Source organism: Monodon monoceros, unplaced genomic scaffold (genome assembly GCF_005190385.1).
Source record: "Monodon monoceros isolate NGI ecotype Baffin Bay Population unplaced genomic scaffold, NGI_Narwhal_1 Super_Scaffold_18, whole genome shotgun sequence".
In the NCBI taxonomy this organism is placed as follows: Eukaryota; Metazoa; Chordata; class Mammalia; order Artiodactyla; family Monodontidae; genus Monodon; species Monodon monoceros.
Genome location: NW_021703774.1, coordinates 69,740,118 through 69,760,534, shown reverse-complemented (window position 1 = coordinate 69,760,534; position 20,417 = coordinate 69,740,118). Strand labels below are relative to the sequence as shown.

General features: G+C 40.1%; 1 protein-coding gene across 1 annotated transcript in view; it reads right to left on the bottom strand.

Annotated features, from left to right (window-relative positions):
* The window catches only part of ASH1L (ASH1 like histone lysine methyltransferase), a 214,098-nt gene that overhangs the window by 35,096 nt on the left and 158,585 nt on the right, over nucleotides 1-20,417 (bottom strand). The window contains 5 exon segments of the mRNA XM_029227664.1: nucleotides 1,665-1,811; nucleotides 1,937-2,143; nucleotides 9,644-9,752; nucleotides 9,866-9,911; nucleotides 11,431-11,504. Coding sequence (XP_029083497.1) covers nucleotides 1,665-1,811; nucleotides 1,937-2,143; nucleotides 9,644-9,752; nucleotides 9,866-9,911; nucleotides 11,431-11,504 — 583 coding nt within the window.

Below are 20,417 nucleotides of genomic sequence, written 5' to 3'. Positions count from 1 at the left end.
GTCTGGAACATCCACAATGCATATGGTTGTTCAGCTTGATGGTGTCCCACGGGTCACTTAGGGCTCTCTTTTCTTCAATCTTTTTCTTATTCCTCAGGCTTGATAATTTACATTGTCCTCATCTTCAAGTTCACTGTTTCTTTCTTCTGCCTGCTCAAACCTGCCTTTGAATCCATCTAGTGAGTTTTTCATTTCAATTACTGTACTTTTCAGCTCCAGAATTCCTTTTTGGTTTCTTTTTAGGCTTTCTATCTCTTTACTGATATTTCCATTTTGTTCCAACATCATTTTCATGACTTTCTCATGAAAGAAAGTTTTTTTCATGACAATTTCCTTTAGTTCTTTGAGCATGATTAGGGCAGCTGTTTAAAAGTCTTTGTCTAATGTATCTGCCATTAAGTCCATTTTAGGTTCAGATTCTACTGAATTATTTTTTTGCTTTGAATGGACAATACTTTTTTGTGTCTTTGTATTCTTTGTGATTTTTTTGTTGAACACTGGACATTTGAGTTGAATAATGTGGTAACTCTGGAAATTAAAGATTCTCCATCCAGTTTGCTGTTTTTTGTTATTTTGATTGCTGTAGGCTGTCTCTGTGCCAAGGATCAGCCTCAGGTGTAAACTTAGTGTCTTATGTCTTTTCCAATCCTTTCGTTGGATATGGGCAGTCACTGTCTATTTCCCCTCATATATGCAGTTGTTTTTGAACGTCTTAGTCTTTAATTTCTGTCCCAAAAGGGGAAAAGCAAAAAATGAAGGTGGCGAAAAGAGGGCACCCTTAAAATCTCCTGGGAGTCACTTTAGCTGGAGGGAGAGGGACTTGCAACAATGGTGGAGGTACACAGTGGCTGCCTGCTTCTTTGCACCTCTGTGATCAGAAGAAGCAATCAAAGCATAGGTACCTAATATTTGGAGAACAGGGTCCTTTTTATCCACCCTAGCATTTGCAAGCTGTATGCAAGATATTTCAGGAACGCTTGCACAGCTACCTGCCATGTAGCTATGGGTAGGGATGAGTAGCTGCTACTGTGCTAACACCTCAAATTGACTGAAATGATCCATAACTGACCATCTAAAACTTCCCCTGGATGTTACAAGCCTTCAACAGACCCCAGAGTTCCAAAAGAGTTTTATCAAACATATTCTGCTAGTGCAATTGTCTAAAGGGAGACAGATTCCTTGTGCTTCCTACTCTATCATCTTCTCAGAATCCTCTCCTATCATGTTATCTTTTCTGAACTATTTTTCATTCTCAATTAGATTATAATCTATTACTTTTATTTTTATTTCTCATTGTAACAAATCCAGTGAGGATGTGATAAATATGCTAAATGTATGGATATGAGAAGAACCACATAACACAGTGCTTGGCACATAGTAAGCAGTCAATAAATATTAGGTATTATCTCACACACACACACACACACACACACACACACACACACACACACATAAATATTACATTCTTCTGGGAGTGAGTAGTTACGATGAAGTGTGGAGAAATAGTACGAGCTTACTATCTACCTGGAGGCTCTGGTATAATAAGGAATTGCCTGAGCTGCTTTGTGTAAGCTGACTAAAATTGTGGAAAGATCAGTCTCTGGATGTCCTCAAAGCTTTCTGCTCTGTTGGAGTCTTGTCTTCACCTTCCCCTGCTTTCTTACCATTTCTGCATTTCACAATTTGGGTCACAGCTGTGGTTGATGAATCGGGCCTCATTTCCCATGCGATAACTGTCAATCACCATCCCACTATCCAGGTTCAGACAATAGTGGTCACTGTGATTATGATACTGCTCAATCATCCTATTCCTAAAGAGCAGAGAAATGATTGAAAGCCAATTAATGATTAAGTTGAAAGTAAATTGCAAATATTTCATTTTCCATACTAATCTGGTAACTTTGCCATTTTACTGGAGTATCATTTACCAACGTACCTGAACTCCTGTTCGCTGACAACCTCCCCTAGGTATTCAATGATGAACTGCCCAGCTTTTAGGGGTTCTTTGGTTCTGATTCCCCAACCTTTTTCCTCAGCTCGAAATCGTTCTAGACATTGCACCCACTCATGCCTCTGTATCCTCTGGTTACAGCACTGCTCACCACAGGGGCAAGTGTTGGGGGAACACTCAGCAAAGATCATTCTAGAAAGAAAAGGAATAATTGTATGTTAATTAACACTATACATAACCTTCATGAACCCATTTTTTACATAGGAATTTAAAAAATGAATGCATAAAATTAATTTTTATTTTAATAAGGTTAGATTGGTTAACAAAGTTAACAAGGTAATAATGTCTAAGTTCAAAAATAATACTGAAAATTTCCAAGTCAAAGTGCAAACACTGACGCTTCTTATAAATTAATGAGTTAATTGTCCACTCAGCATCCTGGGTAAACACTATCATATTTAGTTCTGGGCTAAGAATATATGAACTGTAACCCACAGAGGAATTAATAATTTGATGATTACATTGCACTATTGTTTTGAAGAAGCTCATAGCCATTTACAGATTTTTAAAAAAATTGTGGTAAAATACACATAAAATTTACTATAACATTTACCATCATAACCATTTTATTTTTTAATAAATTTATTTATTTATTTTTTGTTGCATTGGGTGGTCGTTGCTGCGCTCAGGCTTTCTCTAGTTGTGGCGAGCAGGGGCTACTTTTCATTGCAGTGCGCAGGCTTCTCATTGCATTGGCTTCTCTTTGTTGTGGAGCATGCGCTCTAAGCACGCGGGCTTCAGCAGTTGTAGCGTGTGGGCTCAGTAGTTGTGGGTCATGGCTCTAGGGCACAAGCTCAATAGTTGTGGTGCATGTGGGATCTTCCTGGACCAGGGCTTGAACCCGTGTCCCCTGCATTGGCAGGGGGATTTTTTTTTTTTTCTAATTTAAAAAATATTTATTTATTTATTTACTTATTTATCTTTGGCTGCATTGGGTCTTCGTTGCTGTGAGTGGGTTTTCTCTAGTTGCAGTGAGCAGGGGCTACTTTTCGTTGAGGTACGTGGGCTTCTCTTGTTGTGGAGCGTGGGCCCTAGGTGCGTGGGCTTCAGTAGTTGTGGCACACGGGCTCAGTAGTTGTGGCTCGCAGGCTTAGTTGTTCTGTGGCATGTGGGATCTTCCCAGACCAGGGCTCGAACCTGTGCATCCTGCATTGGCAGGCAGATTCTTAACCACTGTGCAACCAGGGAAGCCCACAGTTTATAATTTAAAGTACTTACAGGGGCTTCCCTGGTGGCGCAGTAGTTCAGAATCTGCCTGCCAATGCAGGGGACACGGGTTCGAGCCCTGGTCTGGGAAGATCCCACATGCTGTGGAGCAACTGGGCCCATGAGCCACAATTACTGAGCCTGTGCTCCTCAACAACAGAGGCCGTGACAGAAGCCCGCGCACCGCGATGAAGAGTGGCCCCCACTTGCCACAACTAGAGAAAGCCCACACACAGAAACGAAGACCCAACATAGCCATAAATAAATAAATAAAAATTTAAAGTACTTACAGGGTTGTTTGATTTATTCTTCAGAAAGATATTATCTTGGGCTTCCCTGGTGGCACAGTGGTTAAGAATCCACCTGTCAATGCAGGGGACATGGGTTCGAGCCCTCGTCCGGGGAGATCCCACATGCCACGGAGCAACTAAGCCCATGTGCCACAACTACTGAGCCTGCGCTCTAGAGCCTGTGAGCCACAACTACTGAAGCCCACGCACCTAGAGCCTGTGCTCCACAACAAGAGAAGCCACCGCAATGAAGAGTCCGCGCACCGCAACGAAGAGTAGCCCCTGCTCACCGCAACTAGAGAAAGCCTGCGTGCAGCAACAAAGACCCAACGCAGCCAAAATAAATAAAAATAAAACAAATAAATTTATTAAAAAAATATTATCTTTATCTAAAGGGCATACAGCCCACAGTGTCAAATCATATAAATGAGCAGTAAGCAGAGAAAATATCCACTGGACTATACTTCAATTTAAGACAATCAGGGAGTTCCTTAGTGGCTCAGTGGTTAAGAATCTGCCTGCCAATGCAGGGGACACGGGTTCAAGCCCTGGTCCAGGAAGATCCCACATGCTGCGGAGCAGCTAAGCCTGTGTGCCACAACTACTGAGCCTGTGCTCTAGAGCCTGCGAGCCACAACGACTGAGCCGGCATGCCACAACTACTGAAGCCCGCGCACTTACAGCCCATGCTCCACAACAAGAGAAGCCACCACAATGAGAAGCCCGCGCACAGCAATGAAGAGTAGCCCCACTCGCCACAACCAGAGAAAGCCCACGTGCAGCAATGAGGACCCAACACAGCCATAAATAAATAAATAAATAAAGAATAAAAATATATCAAAAAAAATTTAAGACAATCAGCTTAACTTGTAAAGACACTGCCTTACTGTCAAATTCACCACAGTTATTCTTTGTTTTGCTGATTTCTTTGCTGCATGGATATTGACGAACACCTCTCCTAGAACTGTCCTACTATTTTCGGCTTTGTTGACCTTTTATGATAATGGACTTCCCACCTTTACAATAACAATTCCTTTTTTTTTTTTTTAAACAGGGATCCTTTTCTCCTCTCTACTTTCCATGGCATATTCATCGCTCCTCTTTTCTTCAGAAGGCTTATTCATTTTCATGGCTTTTAAAAATAATTAATTAATTTAGTTTTTGCTGCGTTGGGTCTTTGCTGCTGCTCTTTGTTGCGGTGCTCGGGCTTCCCATTGCAGTGGCTTCTCTTGTTGTGGAGCATGGGCTCTAGGTGCGTGAGCTTCAGTAATTGTGGCACATGGGCTCAGTAGTTGTGGTGCACGGTCTTAGTTGCTCCACAGCATGTGGGATCTTCCAGGACCATGGCTCGAACCCGTGTCCCCTGCATTGGCAGGCGATTCTTAACCACTGCACCACCATGGAAGTCCTATTCTGTTTGTTTTGATAAATGACCAAGATAAGCCCTTTAACTGTATAAACATGTATATAAACATTCATTGTCTGGAAAACAAAACCATAAAGTTACCAAAATCTGAAAGTAGATGCTGCAAACTAACATGGGAAGACTTTGATTTAGCAATGTAAATTGCCAGTACCTGTGGTCACAATGCCCTTGAAAAATTAGAGAATTTTCCCCCCCTCTAAATATAGATCATCTGATTGCTCTTTCTCTTACAGGGTAAGATTTAAGATTAAACAATCATTGAGAAATGTACTAATGTGATTGACTTCACTAGCTATGGAGGTCAGACCATTCCTGTAAATGGAAATGTGTTTTCACTTAAATGAAATGAATGTTCCTACTCTGAATCATGCTAGGTCAGGAAGGAGTAAGCCTTGGAGGTGGGGGAGAGGATCATTCCATCCCAACTTTTTGGGACCAAGAATTTGAGGAACCAGGGTTCTTCTAGAGCAAAAGGTGAATGCTCCTAGAGATTCTCATTGGTGGGCAAGTGGAAGTGAAGTGCTCTCAACAAAGTAGCATAGATAGACTCTAACAGGGAGTTAGACAGGGGCCCTGATGTTTAGTTTAGGGCCTGTGAACTCCGAAAATAATCACCACTGGTGGCATAAGTCTCACCAGGTAATATACATTTATCTTCCCCTAAGTATTCAGTTTTGTTACACACCATGTCTGTCGTTTTGGAGAGCTGAAGGAGTGGGCTCTGTATGTGCTATGAGCAAATGGGTACAGCATTAAAAAATAGCTTGAGGGCTTCCCTGGTGGTGCAGTGGTCGAGAGTCCGCCTGCCGAAGCAGGGGACACGGGTTTGTGCCCCGGTCTGGGAAGATCCCTCATGCCGCGGAGCGGATAGGCCCGTGAGCCATGGCTGCTGAGCCTGCAAGTCTGGAGCCTGTGCTCCGCAACGGGAGAGGCCACAACAGTGAGAGGCCCGCGTACTGCAAAAAAAAAAAAAAAAAGCTTGAAATGAATGACAAGACTCTGTTCCAGGGAAAGAGGAATGTTCTGGAGCAGCAATGGGTTTGATATGGATGGTGTACAGAAACAAATACCCACCAAGGAAGATCTGTAGTATTTATAAACAGTGTTGGTGATTCCTAAAAATTGTTTGGAAGAAAGGAGGACAAGTGTTTAAAGTCTTTATTTGAAGTAATTGTAAAACCCCATTATTTGTTTTAAAAATACTCCTGGGACTTCTCTAGTGGTGCAGTGGCTAAGAATCCGCCTGCCAATGCAAGGGACATGGGTTCGATTCCCTGGTCTGGGAAGATCCCACGTCACGGAGCAACTAAGCCCGTACGCCGCAATTACTGAGCCTGCACTCTAGAGCCCTTGAGCCACAACTACTGAGCCCACGTGCCACAACTACTGAAGCCTGCGCACCTAGAGCCCGTGCTTCGCAACAAGGGAAGCCACTGCAAGGAGAAGAACACGCACCACAATGTAGTCCTGGCTCGATGCAACTAGAGAAAATCTGAGCTCAGCAATGAAGACCCAATGCAACCAAAAATAAATAAATAAATAAAAACTAAAAAAATATAGTCCTGAATCAAGTGTTCCCTGGGCTACTTACAAGTAAGTACAATTCTACATATGAGTCTTGCCTGGATGTGAAAGTGGATCCTGCCAATCCTTTAACTCCCCCACCCCCTTAAATATTTACAGAACTCTGAATACAAAGACAGGTAAGACAAAGCCACCCTACATTTTACTTTTTTTTTTTTTTTTTTTTTGCTGTACGCGGGCCTCTCACCGTTGTGGCCTCTCCCGCTGTGGAGCACAGGCTCCGGACGCACAGACCCAGCGGCCACGGCTCACGGGCCCAGCTGCTCCACGGCATGTGGGATCTTCCTGGACCGGGGCACGAACCCGCGTTACCTGCATCGGCAGGTGGACTCTCAACCACTGCGCCACCAGGGAAGCCCGCCACCCTACATTTTAGATAGCTCCATTTAACTGAATCTTTATGAGGGTTACTTTTAAATATATAAGGAAGCACCCACCGAATAACATTTGAATTTTTCTTAGTTATTTATACATTAATCACATTCATTAGATGCATGATGATGTAGTGCTCATATTCTCATGACACAAAGTTGGCAGTATTGTGTCTGAGTGTTTGTTTATTTCTTTTTTTTTTTGCCATACGTGGGCCTCTCACTGTTGTGGCCTCTCCCGTTGCGGAGCACAGGCTCCGGATGCGCAGGCTCAGCAGCCATGGCTCACGGGCCTAGCTGCTCCGCGGCATGTGGGATCTTCCCGGACTGGGGCATGAACCCGTGTCCCCTGCATTGGCAGGCGGACTCTCAACCACTGCGCCACCAGGGGAGCCCTGTTTATTTCTTATTTAGGGGTAAGTTTTGTTTTTTTTTGGAACAATGACAACATAATGGGAAGGATAAATGTGACACCCATACTAAATGATATAAAGGCAACCAATGTTATTATGTAAAGGTAAATGTTCAAATTTCAATTTTTAAGAGATTAAAAGACTATCAATACGTATACAATAAGCAGTGTGGTACAGTGGAAAGAACATGACTTTTGAATCAAACACATGTGGGTTCAAATTCTGTCTCTGTCACTTGTCTTATGTAATGTGGAGCAATTTACCATCTAAAATCTAGGTTACTTCATCTGTACAATGTAAAACTATCACCTACCTCCTTGGACTATTGTGAGAAAGAGAAAAAATAAGCAATGAGGCAGCTATATTATAGTAATTTCACAGACAATAAAATATCATACAAACAAGCACAGAAATGTTAGCATCTAAAGTGATGCACATTTAAACAACTTTAAGGACATATACTCTAAAATATTAAACCAACAAAATACTAAAGCACTAGAAATAAAGTTAGATGTTAATAACTAAAGGCGGTGGAACTATGGGGAAATAAATATATTTATATATTGGTGGTGATACCAAAAATTAACTCAATATTTCATGACAGCTATTGGATAGTATACAGTAAGAATTATATATATGTCCTTATAGTTTGTACAGGTATTTCTTCTTTTGAGAATACACTCTAAGGGTTAAAAAAGAAGGGAATCTACACAAAGAGTTTCATAGAGGTGCCATTTTTAATAGCAAAACATTAAAAATAACTTGAATAATGAACAACAGAAGAGGGACAAACTGTGACATACTAACCTAAAAAGGATGAGCTTTTGGATCACAGTGATACATAAAAGTGCATATATAAAATATCTGTGAGTGAAAAAAATCAGCTATCTATAACACCAAGCTATTACTACTATGTACAACTGTATGTATGTACAATGACAAGATGTGAATTTACAGTGATGTACATAAGGGGGAATTCCCCAACTGGCACGCTAAAGCAGAAACGCTGATTCCCTCAGCCCGCAGGGGGGTTGACTAGAGATGGAGACTGGGAAAGCAGCTGTCTTTTTCTAGGAAAGCTATCTAGAACAAGGAGCATTGATGGGAAGTTCATTAATTCTTTTTTTGCTATAAATATGCTTATGTTACTAAAACCAACAAATTCTATCTCTACTCCTTTGTCTCAATTAGACATTTCCATTTTGAAATCTCAATGTCATTTAAAACTCAGTGGTCCCAAATCAAAATCATAATTTTTATGTCCAAACCAGTTAGATTCCACACTTTCTATCTCTGACAATAGCATAACCATCTCTCACTAGCATCACTGACTCAATCATCATGTGTATATCTACTATATGCTAATGGTTTATCAACCTAGTTTCCCCCCCCCCCCCCCCCAAATATATCATGGCCTCTTTCTTCTCTATCACTGCCATCATCCTACTTTTACTCCCTCATTATGGCTACCATATACTGAGATCTAGGAAGGTTTCTAGAACTGTGCTTAATGAATTGTAAACATTGTAATCCTCACAAACCCCTCCATAAAGATGGTGTTATTTTTATTAGAGGGGTTAAAGAACTTTCCTCAGGTCTCTTAAGTAGTAAGAGGATTTAAACCTGAGGACATAAGACTCTAGATCACATTGTTCTGTTACTCTACTTAGCCCATGTTATGGGCTGAATGTGTCCCCTCAAAATTCATAGTTGAAGCCCTAGCCTCCAGGGCGACAGTATTTGGAAATAGGGTCTTTGGGAGTTAAACAGGTTTATATTAGGTCAGAAGGGTGAGAACCTCCTAATGGAATTGGTGCCCTTCTAAGAAGAGGACGAGACAGAGAAATCTCTCTCTCTCTCTCTCTACCATGAGCATGCACTGAGGAAAGGCCATGTGAGCACACACGGAGAAGGCAGCTGTCTATAAGCTAGGAAGTGGGTCCTCATCAGACACTGAATCTGCTGGCAATTTGCCCTTGGACTTCACAGCTTCCAGAACTGTGAGAAATAAATTTCTGTTGTTTAAGTCTATGATATTTTGTTATAGAAGCCCAAGCAGACTGAGACAGCTCAACAATTAGGTTTTATATACTATCTTTGTGCAACTTCTTGAAGGGAAATCAAAGAGCCTATTTAACCTTTCCCTCTAAATGAAGTGACTTTTTTTTTTTTGGCCACGCCACACGGCTTGTGGGATCTTAGTCCCCCAACCAGGGATTGAACCTTGGCCCTCGGCAGTGAAAGCACAGAGTCCTAACCACTGGACCGCCAGGGAATTCCCCTAAATGAAGTATCTTACAGACCTTAAAGCCTGTGCTTACAGAATCAGTTTAGTACAGTACCTATTGAGGCAGTCATCCACACAGCCCTTTTTGGTGTCATCATCCGGTTTCTTACAGTTACAAGTGGTAGCCTCATAACCAGAAAGGGGTTTGACATCAACGTAGACATCTTGAGAGAAGACAGCAAAGAATAGTTTGTGAATATATAGGATAATTTTTTAAGTGCCAGGCTAAGAACACTGATTGTATGGAGGCAGAAAAAATAGCTCCCATGTTACTCACTTGAACGGATTTTTTTATATAGTGGGACATCTGGTTTCTTGTACAGCTAGAAGAAAAAACAGAAAAATCTTGATACAGCATTCAACTTCAAATGCCAGAAAACAGTATCAATCACTAAAAATAGAGGAAATTATCCACGTACTCTGCTCATATGGAAACATTTACAAGACTTTCTGGGTTGGATAATTTGAGGGAAACTTGGTGTGATCACCTTTTTTACCTTGAAATAAAAGGTGACTTACTAGATCAGGGTTTAAGAGAGAACTAGATTCAACGGAAGCAATACTAAGTAGTTTAAAAAAAATGCATTTTTTGTTAGATGTTTCTTCAGCAAGTTATTAGATAGACTTAAATGAAAATCACACTGCAGATCAAAGCTTTTCATTTGGATAAATTAAGATTGTATTTGCCTCTATGAAAAGACTGGAAAACTTGCACAGGGCTTGTTTAGATGGCCTGTGTAGGTATATGAAATGAAAAAGATGAGAACCCTGGCTTTTTCAGGGTGAGTGTTGTAGGGAAACACATTTCACGTTTTAATTAAGTCAATTAATTTAGTGAACAAAGGGGAGATGGCAGGCAGAATAATGGCGCTCTCATACTGCAATAAAGAATGCATTAAGAAGAAAATGTATTAGGTCAGTCGGTCAGTGTTTTGCCATAGAAGACAGTACTCCCCCCCCCCCCGCAAAAAAAGGCAACTTGGTTTAAGCTAGAGTGTACTAATCTATAAGAATAATCTCACCATCATTTTTCAGTCGGTATAGATTCAAAACACTATCTCCTTCATTGTTATGAACTCTCTGAGACAAATATCTAACATACTGATCCTCGCAGAATTCAAGAGAGGCCACCAGAGAAGAGAATGTAGACGGGAATGTTCATTGCTTTTGGCTTTCCAAAGTCAAACTTTGGTGGAATTCTGGCAAAACTCAGGAGCCTATTTACCTCATTTGCATGATGATTTCCCAATGGTTGTTCTCAATATGGATTCTGGGGGCTTTAGCTTAATATAAAAATAACTGGGGGAAACTCTGCAATTAGGTAAGCAAGAGAGAAAAACAGCACCTTCCCATTTTTAGTTCCCAATATATTTAAATATCTTTTAAAAGTACAAGAGTGTTAAATATTTTCCCTGTTTCTTTTGGTAGAAGACTCTCTTTTATATGTGAAAAATAAATTCCAAACTGATGGGAAGGAGCCAACAAAAATAAAGCCTGAAGTTTCTTAGCGCTGCTGGCAGTACATCTAAATTCCCTTGAGACCTGCATCAAACAGGATTCTTACAGAACAGAATCTTTGCCACCAAAATAAAAGTCCAGAATAATAACAGAAGGGTTCCTAAGGAAGCAGGAACTTAATGCTATTTTGAAATATGAATAAAGGCAAAGAGGTCACATTAAATATGGATGCAAATTCATTTTTCTTAGTCTCTAACATTCACAGGGACACTTCTCTATACTTCCTAAGATGAGAGCATAACAAGGAGGCAGAGAAAATGACTTGCACCCCCTTTTCCCCCCGTTTACCACTTATGAATGAAACATGGTAAGATACGCTCATACCTGATTATGTTTCCACTGCCAAAGGATGTCATAGGGAAGCTGAAAATCAATTCGCTTTTGCCTTAGATATTTTCCTGAAACAAAAAAATACTATCAATTTCAATATCTAATTTATACAATGGGTCAAATAGCCACAAGATTTAATATGCACTGACTAAAAAAATAAAGATCTAATTTTTAGTTTTATGAATTTTCCATCACTAATTTTTAAGTTCAGCTACTCTTTTCCACTGTGCACCATGTGGTATAAGCTAAAGATGTTTTAATAGTAGCTTATATAAAACAACTAGCATAGCAAATTTACTACCAAAAATAGGTCATTATGAAGCAAACTAAATACTAAGAATTGTTCAATCATTAAAATTATTAACCAGAGCATCTGTCATCTATTCTCCTTCATTATGTACATAATCTAAGGTTGACTATAAAAAGTATAAGAGTTTTCTAAAATAGGCAACCCTGAATTTAAATAACTCGAGTATTTACATGCAAATTTATGATCTGTTAACATTTTTTCCTACCTATTGAAATACTACTTTTTAAAGCCAATTTTAGAGCCCTTTTCTACCTTAAAGACGTCCTTTCAATTTCTTTACTCTGTATCTTTCTGTTCGTGAAGGACTATAATGCTCAACTCATTTCTTGCAGGACTTAGACTTTTCCTTGTTATCTGGATTTTTGCCCTATCATGGTCTCCAGACCAGCAGTTCTCAAAGATTGCTCTGCTTACCCCAAGGGATCCGAGAGGTCAAAACTATTTTAATAACACTCTAAGATATTATATGCATTTTTGTTGTGCTGATATTTGTACTAATGGAGTAAAAGAATGGTGGGTAAAACTGCAGTTTTAGTATGAATCAAGGCAAGTGGCACAAAACTGTACTAGAATGAAACTAGTAGAAATGAACTATGCCAGCATCATCTAAGAATGCTCTTGATAAAGTAGTAAAAATATTAAATCTTGGCCCACAAACCAAAATCTTTATTCTGCATGACACAATGGAAGTATGCATAAAGCATTTCTGCTGCACACTGAGGTATGATGGTTATCTTAAGGTAATGCACTTGTGCAAATATCTGAATGGTGAGCTGAACTAGTTGCTTTTCCATGGAACACCGTTTTTACTTAAAGGAACTGACAGACAATGGTTATTCTGACCTAGGAACTGAAAGTAAGTCGAGTGAACTTGTTACTTCAAGAAACCCAATTGTGGACTTCCCTGGTGGCGCAGTGGTTGAGAGTCCGCCTGCCGATGCAGGGGTGGACACGGGTTCATGCCCCGGTCCGGGAAGATCCCACGTGCCACGGAGCGGCTGGGCTCATGAGCCATTGGCTGCTGAGCCTGTGCGTCCGGAGCCTGTGCTCCGCAGCGGGAGAGGCCACAGCAGTGAGAGGCCCGCGTACCGCAAAAAAAAAAACCAAAAAAGAAACCCAATTGAAAATATGTTTCCGATGACAAAATTTAAGTTTGAGTGAACACTGTAATTTTGGAAAACTTGTGTCCATTAACTACCATGAGATTCTCAGTTTTTTAATACTTAAGCTTTTCTCATGAAATAAGTGGCAATTAACAAATGTGAATTGTTTTGGATACATATAGGAAATGGAAAAGCAATGTAATACAGTGAATTAATATTTTTCAATGACCAATACAGGAAGTGATAAAATCATACATGGGTAAAAAATCCATTTAAATTGCAAGAGAGACCAATGGATTTTAATACTCCACTGATTTCATACTCCAACACTGCAGTGTTAAGGAACTATGACATTTATTAATTTTGCTGCAGTATCAAAGAATATCTACAGTTATCTGAATTTATTAAAATATCTTCCTCTCTTTTACAACTTTTTACCTATGTGAGGTCATATTTCTTCATGTATTTAAACCAGAATAACATCACAACAGATAGAAGGCAAAAATAGATGCAGCTGTCCTATATTTAAGCCAGGCATTAAGGAGATTCACAAAAATGTAAAATAAAGTCACATTTCTCATTAAAAAAATTTTGGGGGAAAGTTATTACCACATTCAGACTAAAATGAAAGCATAATAAACTTGCCCTCAAAAAAAAAGGGTGTGTGTGTTATTTTTCATAAAAATGTGATTTGTTACATGCAATGAGTTTATTCATTTGACAAATCTGATGATATAGCAGCATGGATTACAGGTATATCTAAGGGGAAATAACTTATGGAGGTAGGGTAACATAACAAGTTTCTGTCTGGGGTTACATCTGGTAGAAGACTGGAGTCACATCTGGTAGAAGACTGGAGTCCACCTGTTGATAGGGAACCAAAGCTGAATGTATAACTACAAAGTCTGTAATGAAAAAGTGTAAACAACTTAAAGGTTTATCAACAAGGAAGTAAACTTTGGTACATTTAAATAATGAATATGCAGCTATTAAAATGAAATGAGGTATATACTTACTCATATGAAAACATATTCTCCAAGTTGCAGAATAATATCAAGGGCTGATTTTTAAAAATACTTTAAAAAAACCCCATTAAATAGCTATATATGGTGGGGGCTGTCTAGGAAAGGGCATGAGGGAACTTTCTGGGGTGACGATAATGTTCTTGAGAAGGGTCTGGGTTACAGAGGTGTATGAAAATTTTAAAAAACTGAGTAAAAGTACATTTAAGATTTGTGCATTTTATTTTTTTAAAATTATATAACCTAACTAGCTATTGATGTTACCCTGAGAAGACTGATTGATTTATAATTTTTAAAATAAATTTATTTTATTTTAGGCTGCGTTGGGTCTTCGTTGCTGCACGCAGGCCCTTCTTTGGTTGCGGCGAGCGGGGGCTACTCTTCGTTGAGGTGCACAGGCTTCTCACTGTGGTGGCTTCTCTTGTTGCGGAGCACAGGCTCTAGGCGTGCGGGCTTCAGCAATTGTGGCTCATGGGCGCTAGAGTGCAGGTTCAATAGTTGTGGTGCACGGGCGCATGTGGGATCTTCCTGGACCAGAGTTCGAACCCGTGTTCCCTGCATTGGCAGGCGGATTCTTTTCTTTTTTTTATTCATATACATTTTTTATTGTAGACTTCTTTTTATGCTTCTATGAAATCTTAGGAACAGAATTTCTCATCATTTAAAAAAACTTTTCTTACTAGAAGAATTATACATGTTTGCTACAGAAAACAAGCAAATAACAGGACAAAAAAAAAGACTCTTAAGTCATGTTGCACCTATATTTTGTAATTTACTTTTTCCATTTAAATATCATAACGCACTTTTCATTCTAACAGATGCTCTCTTATATATAATGGTTACATGAAATAGATGTACCCATAATTTACTTTTTGGTACAATGTTTGCAGAGTTCACTATTACAAACAGCAGTTTGATAAACATCTTTGTTGCTAAATGTCTATGGGCCAGTTTTCATTACCTTGTTAGGATAAATTCCAGAATTGCTGTGTGGTAGGGCACACAGATTTTAAAGATTTTTTGATACATACTGCCTTCTTGCATAGTGTAGGGAATCTTGAATACAAGAAGATTCTTCTCAAACCACTGGAGAAGTTTTTCCTGGAAATGAATGAATTTTTCCTTTCTCGGCACTCTGCTTTACTGCTGTGCAGAATGTGTTCAAAGCAGTGTCTCCAACATCCTTGAATATCTCATTCTTTCCATAACAGATGCTTTTCTTCTGGACTGGATTAAGAGTTCCTCAGTCGCAGATACTAACGTCTCTCTTGATTTTTTTTCCCCATGCCTGATGGAAAGCAGGGGAAACTTTGGGAGAAGATCCAGTCACTGACTTTATTGAGGGATGAGTGTGATGCAGAAATAGAACGGCCAAAGATGGCTGCCAGTGAAGGGAACGTTCCACCTATGATCCCTGTAAATTCAAGAGATGGTCAGGGTGGTTTTCCATTTTGCAAACTCTTCACTTGTTAGTTGTTTCCTCATTTTGCCATGGTGCTGGTCTTGGAGAGGGCAGGCTGATTCTTAACGACTGAGCCACCAGAGAAGCCCTATTTTATTTTAAAAATTATATAACCTAACTAGCTATTGATGTCACTCTGAGAAGACTGATTGATTGATAGACTGATGCATGCATGCATGCTGCATTGGGTCTTCGTTGCTGTGCCCAGGCTTCCTCTAGTTGTGGTGAGCGGGAGGCTACTCTTTGTTGCAGTGTGCGGGCTTCTCATTGCGGTGGCTTCTCTTGTTGTGGAGCATGGGCTCTAGGTGCATGGGCTTCTGTAGTTGTGGCGTGTGGGTCAGTAGTTGTGGCTCTCGTGCTCTAGAGCACAGGCTCAGTAGTTGTAGCGCACAGGCTTAGTTGCTCCGTGGCATGTGGGATCTTCCTGGAACAGGGCTCAAACCCGTGTCTCCTGCACCGGCACGTGGATTCTTAACCACTGCACCACCAGAGAAGCCCTGTGCATTTTACTGATGGTAAATCCACCTCAAAAGAAAAACCCTATAAGCAAATACTGAGATCTTGACTCTGATATGATGAAATATTTATGGGGGAAGTATATCAATTTACTTTGCAGCATGTCCAAAAATAGGATGGAATAAAAGATGGATAAATATATGATAAATCAGTCAAATATTAATGAAAAAGTCTAGGTGATGGGATATTTTGTGTTTAGTTTTTTCAAACTTCTGTATGCTGAAAAATTTCATAATAAAGTGTTGGAAAAAACCAGCTATATGTATATAGGAAAAAGTTTGAAAGGGTATATACTAAACTATTATATTTCTGGCAAGGGGAACTTTATCGTTTAATTCACATCTTTCTACATTAAAAGGAATATTTATGAGTATGTACTGTTTCTAACAACAATAAAATAAAAATAATTTTTTTAAAAGTCAAAATTGCTTCTCAGAAGACAGGACAAATCCCTTAATGTAAAGGGTTAACTCCTTTCTTAATGTGTTTTCTGTAGATAAGAGGGTGTAAAAGAATGAAGGAGTAGACAGTAAGTTCTGAATTTTTAAAAAGAATACTTTTCTTTCTCTTTCTAGGAAAGAAAGCATCCATTATCCACTTCAATTAACTTTAAAGACACAATTTTCCCCAGTGCCCAGCATCTTGAGTTCTCCTACCAACATCTCCACAGATGTTATGTTGCTTTTCCTGGCATTATTTGTATTTCTCCTCTCTAATCCATATATTAAGTGTTGAGGAAAAAAATGATGGGTCAGTCTTTCCTTTCCTCTAACATTTCTGAAACCAGACCTAGGTAATTAATTCCTTTTTAGTAAGTGAGACTCACCTAAAGAGATTTCCTTGTCAAATCCTGCTGGAGATGATACCTCAGAGGAACCTATTCAGGAGTTCCTCATTTGGAAAAATTATTCTTTGAGCTAATCCTCATTTTTACTTTTTTTAAAAAAATTTATTTATTTTTGGCTGTGTTGGGTCTTCGTTTCTGTGCGAGGGCTTTCTCTAGTTGTGGCAAGCGGGGGCCACTCTTCATCGCGGTGCATGGGCTTCTCACTATCGCGGCCTCTTGTTGCGGAGCACAGGCTCCAGATGCGCAGGCTCAGTAGTTGTGGCTCACAGGCCTAGTTGCTTCGCGGCATGTGGGATCCTCCCAGACCAGGGCTCGAACCCGTGTCCCCTGCATTGGCAGGCAGATTCTCAACCACTGCGCCACCAGGAAAGCCCTCCTTTTTTTTTTTTTTTGCGGTACGTGGGCCTCTCACTGTTGTGGCCTCTCTCGTTGCAGAGCACAGGCTCCGGATGCGCAGGCTCAGCGGCCATGGCTCACGGGCCCAGCCGCTCCGCGGCATGTGGGATCTTCCTGGACCGGGGCATGAACCCGTGTCCCCTGCATCGGCAGGCGGACTCTCAACCACTGCGCCACCAGGGAAGCCCCTCCTCATTTTTAAAATGGGAAAAAAAATCACTTTCTATCCATCTGAAAATTAGATGAAATCATATCTTTTGTAGGTTTTTTTAACTGTGTGTTGGAGCCCTGAGATCTCAAATCCTGCCACTGGTCACTAGGAAAGGAGCAGAGAAATCCTTTACTTTTCCCTTTGAAATAAAACTGATTCTGTGGGCAAGAAAGTCATTTCAAGAGGCTACAGAAACTTGTGTTGACCTTCAAATCCAGAAGAGGAAGGTCCATGATGATTTTCTTTTACAGAATCAATCCTAATATGAAAAGGATATGAACAATAGGAGGAGGAACATCTCCACAAAAGCACTCCATTGTTAATCAGGTAGCTAGGCAAATGAGGAAACCAAAGGAGAGAGAGGTACTTAATAAAAAGGAGAAAGGTAATAATGGCTTTGCCTTTTTCCAAGATATCTTAAAATCTGACAAAAACGTGGCCTCTTTTGTTTTCTAAACAACAATAAGGTGACTGACCTTCAGAAAAAGTTCAGCTTGTTTATATATAATCTGAGTACTGGGTTACAATATCACTCTACATATAGGTAATAATTATTTATTATGATTCCCATCCCCCCTTTGGAAGAATGTCAGCTCCACAGAGGCACGGATCTCTACCTATTTGTTTACTGATGTATCCAAAGCATCTAGAAAATTGCCTGATCAAAGAGCAGGTATTAAATATTTTCTGAATGAATGAAAATATATATTCCATGGCATACTTTTTTTTTTTTTTTTAATTAATTTATTTGGCTGCTTGGGGCCTTAGTTGCAGCAGCAAGAGGGATCTCCGTTGTGGCATGTGGAATCTTTTGTTGTGGCACATGGGCTCTTCGTAGCCGTGTGTGGGCTTATCTCTAGTTGTGGTGCGGGGGCTCCAGAGCACGTGGGCTCTGTAGTTGCAGCATGCAGTCTCTCTAGTTGTGGTGCTTGGGCTCTCTAGTTGTGGCTCGCGGGCTCAGTTGCCCCACGGCATGCGGGATCTTAGTTCCACGACCAGGGATGGAACCTGCATTGGATTCTTAACCACTGGACCACCAGGAAAGTCCCTACGGTATAAGTTTCGAGGTACTCCACTAGTTGTTCTCTTTTAACCCTACTAAGCAGTATCACTACCTTCCCCCAGTTTCTTGAATTCTGCTCTTCCTAAGCACAATTTCTCTCCTTTTTTTTTTTTTGGCTTGTTATGCTAATTAATTTTCCTCCAGTTTTACTGAGATATAATTGAGATATATCACTATATAAGTTTAAGGTGTACAGCATAATGGTTTGAGTTACATATACTGTGAAATGATTACAGCTATACATTTATTTAGCATCATCATCTCTTATAGATACAATCAAAAGAGAAAGCAAAAGAAAAAGAAAAAAATTTTTTTCTTGTGATGAGAACACTTAGAATTTACTTACTCTCTTAACAATTTCATATATATCATACAGCAGTGTTAACTATAGCTATGCTGTAGATTATATCCCTAGTATTTATTTACCTTGTAACTGGGAATTTGTACCTTTTGACCACTTACTCCCCTTCCCCTGATCCCTCTGGTAACCACACATAATCTGATCCCCTTTTCTATTACACACACACACATACACACACACACGTGTGCAGAGATGCTTTTAGATTCCATATATAAGTGAGATCATACAATATTTGTCTCTCTCTTTCTGACTTATTTCTCTTAGCATAATGCCCTCAAGGTCCATCCATGTTGTTGCAAATTGCAGGATTTCCTCATTTGTTATTTTTTTATGGCTGAATAATATTCCATCAAATGTACGTGTGTGTGTGTGTGTGTACTGTAGTATGATATACATACAACTACTTTATCCATTAATCCCTTGATGGACACTTAGGTTGTTTTCATGTCTTGGCTGTTATAAATAATGCTGCTATGAACGTGGGTGTGCAGGTATCTTCTCGAGTTAGTGTTTTCATTTCCTTTGGATATATTCCCAGAAATGAAATTGCTGGATTATATGGTAGTTCTATTTTTTAAATAATTAATTAATTAATTAATTAATTAATTTGGCTGCACTGGCATTTATTTAGTTGCGGCACTCGGGATCTCCACTGCCAGCGTGGGATCTTTGTTGAGGCATGTGGGATCTTTTAGGTGTGACATGCAGGATCTTTAGTTGCAGCATGTGAACTCTTAGTTGCAGCATGTGGGATGTAGTTCCCTGACCAGGACCGAACCCGAGCCCCCTGCATTGGAAGCGTGGAGTCTTAACCACTGAACCACCAGGAAGTCCCTGGTAGTTCTATTTTTAATTTTTTTTTTGCTGCATCACGCAGCATGCAGGATCTTAGTTCCCTGACCAGGGATTGAACTTGTGACTCCTGCAGTGGAAGTGTGGATTATTTATTTTTTTGGGGGGGCTGTGTTGGGTCTTAGGTGCAGCATGCGGGATCTTTCATTGTGGCGCGTGGGTTTCTATCTAGTTGTGGCATGTGGGTTTTCTCTCTCTAGTTGTGGTATGTGGGTTTTCTCTCTCTAGTTGTGGTGTGCAGGCTCCAGGGTGCGTGGGCTCTGTAGTTTGCGGCATGAAGGCTCTCTCGTTGAGGCGCGCGGGCTCAGTAGTCATGGAGCGTGGGCTTAGTTGCCCTTCGGCATGTGGGATCTTAGTTCCCTGACCAGGGATTGAACCTGCGTCCCCTGCATTGGAAGGTGGATTCTTTACCACTGGACCACCAGGGAAGTCCTGGAAGTGTGGATTCTTAACCACTGGACTGCTGGGGAGGTCCCTATTTTTAATTTTTTGAGGATCCTCCATACCGTTTTCCAAAATGCGTGTACCAACACAATTTCTTAAACACAACCAGCTCCCTCACACTTTTATATTCTCATGTATCATTCTTCTCACTTAAAATTAAATCCTCTCCACCAAAATCTGTCCTTTGCCTCATACTTAACCTTACCTAAAAATCTGTAATTTTAACATAGCTATTGTAAACAACCACATTCAACCCAGATTGCTAGAGTTGCTATCTCCAATAAGGTAGTTAATGTAATTAAAATTATCCTTTGTTGTTTATATAGTTGGTGGTTTTCTCTATCCATATAATAAAGATATTCTCCAACTTATCAAGTATGTAAGAAGGAATTAA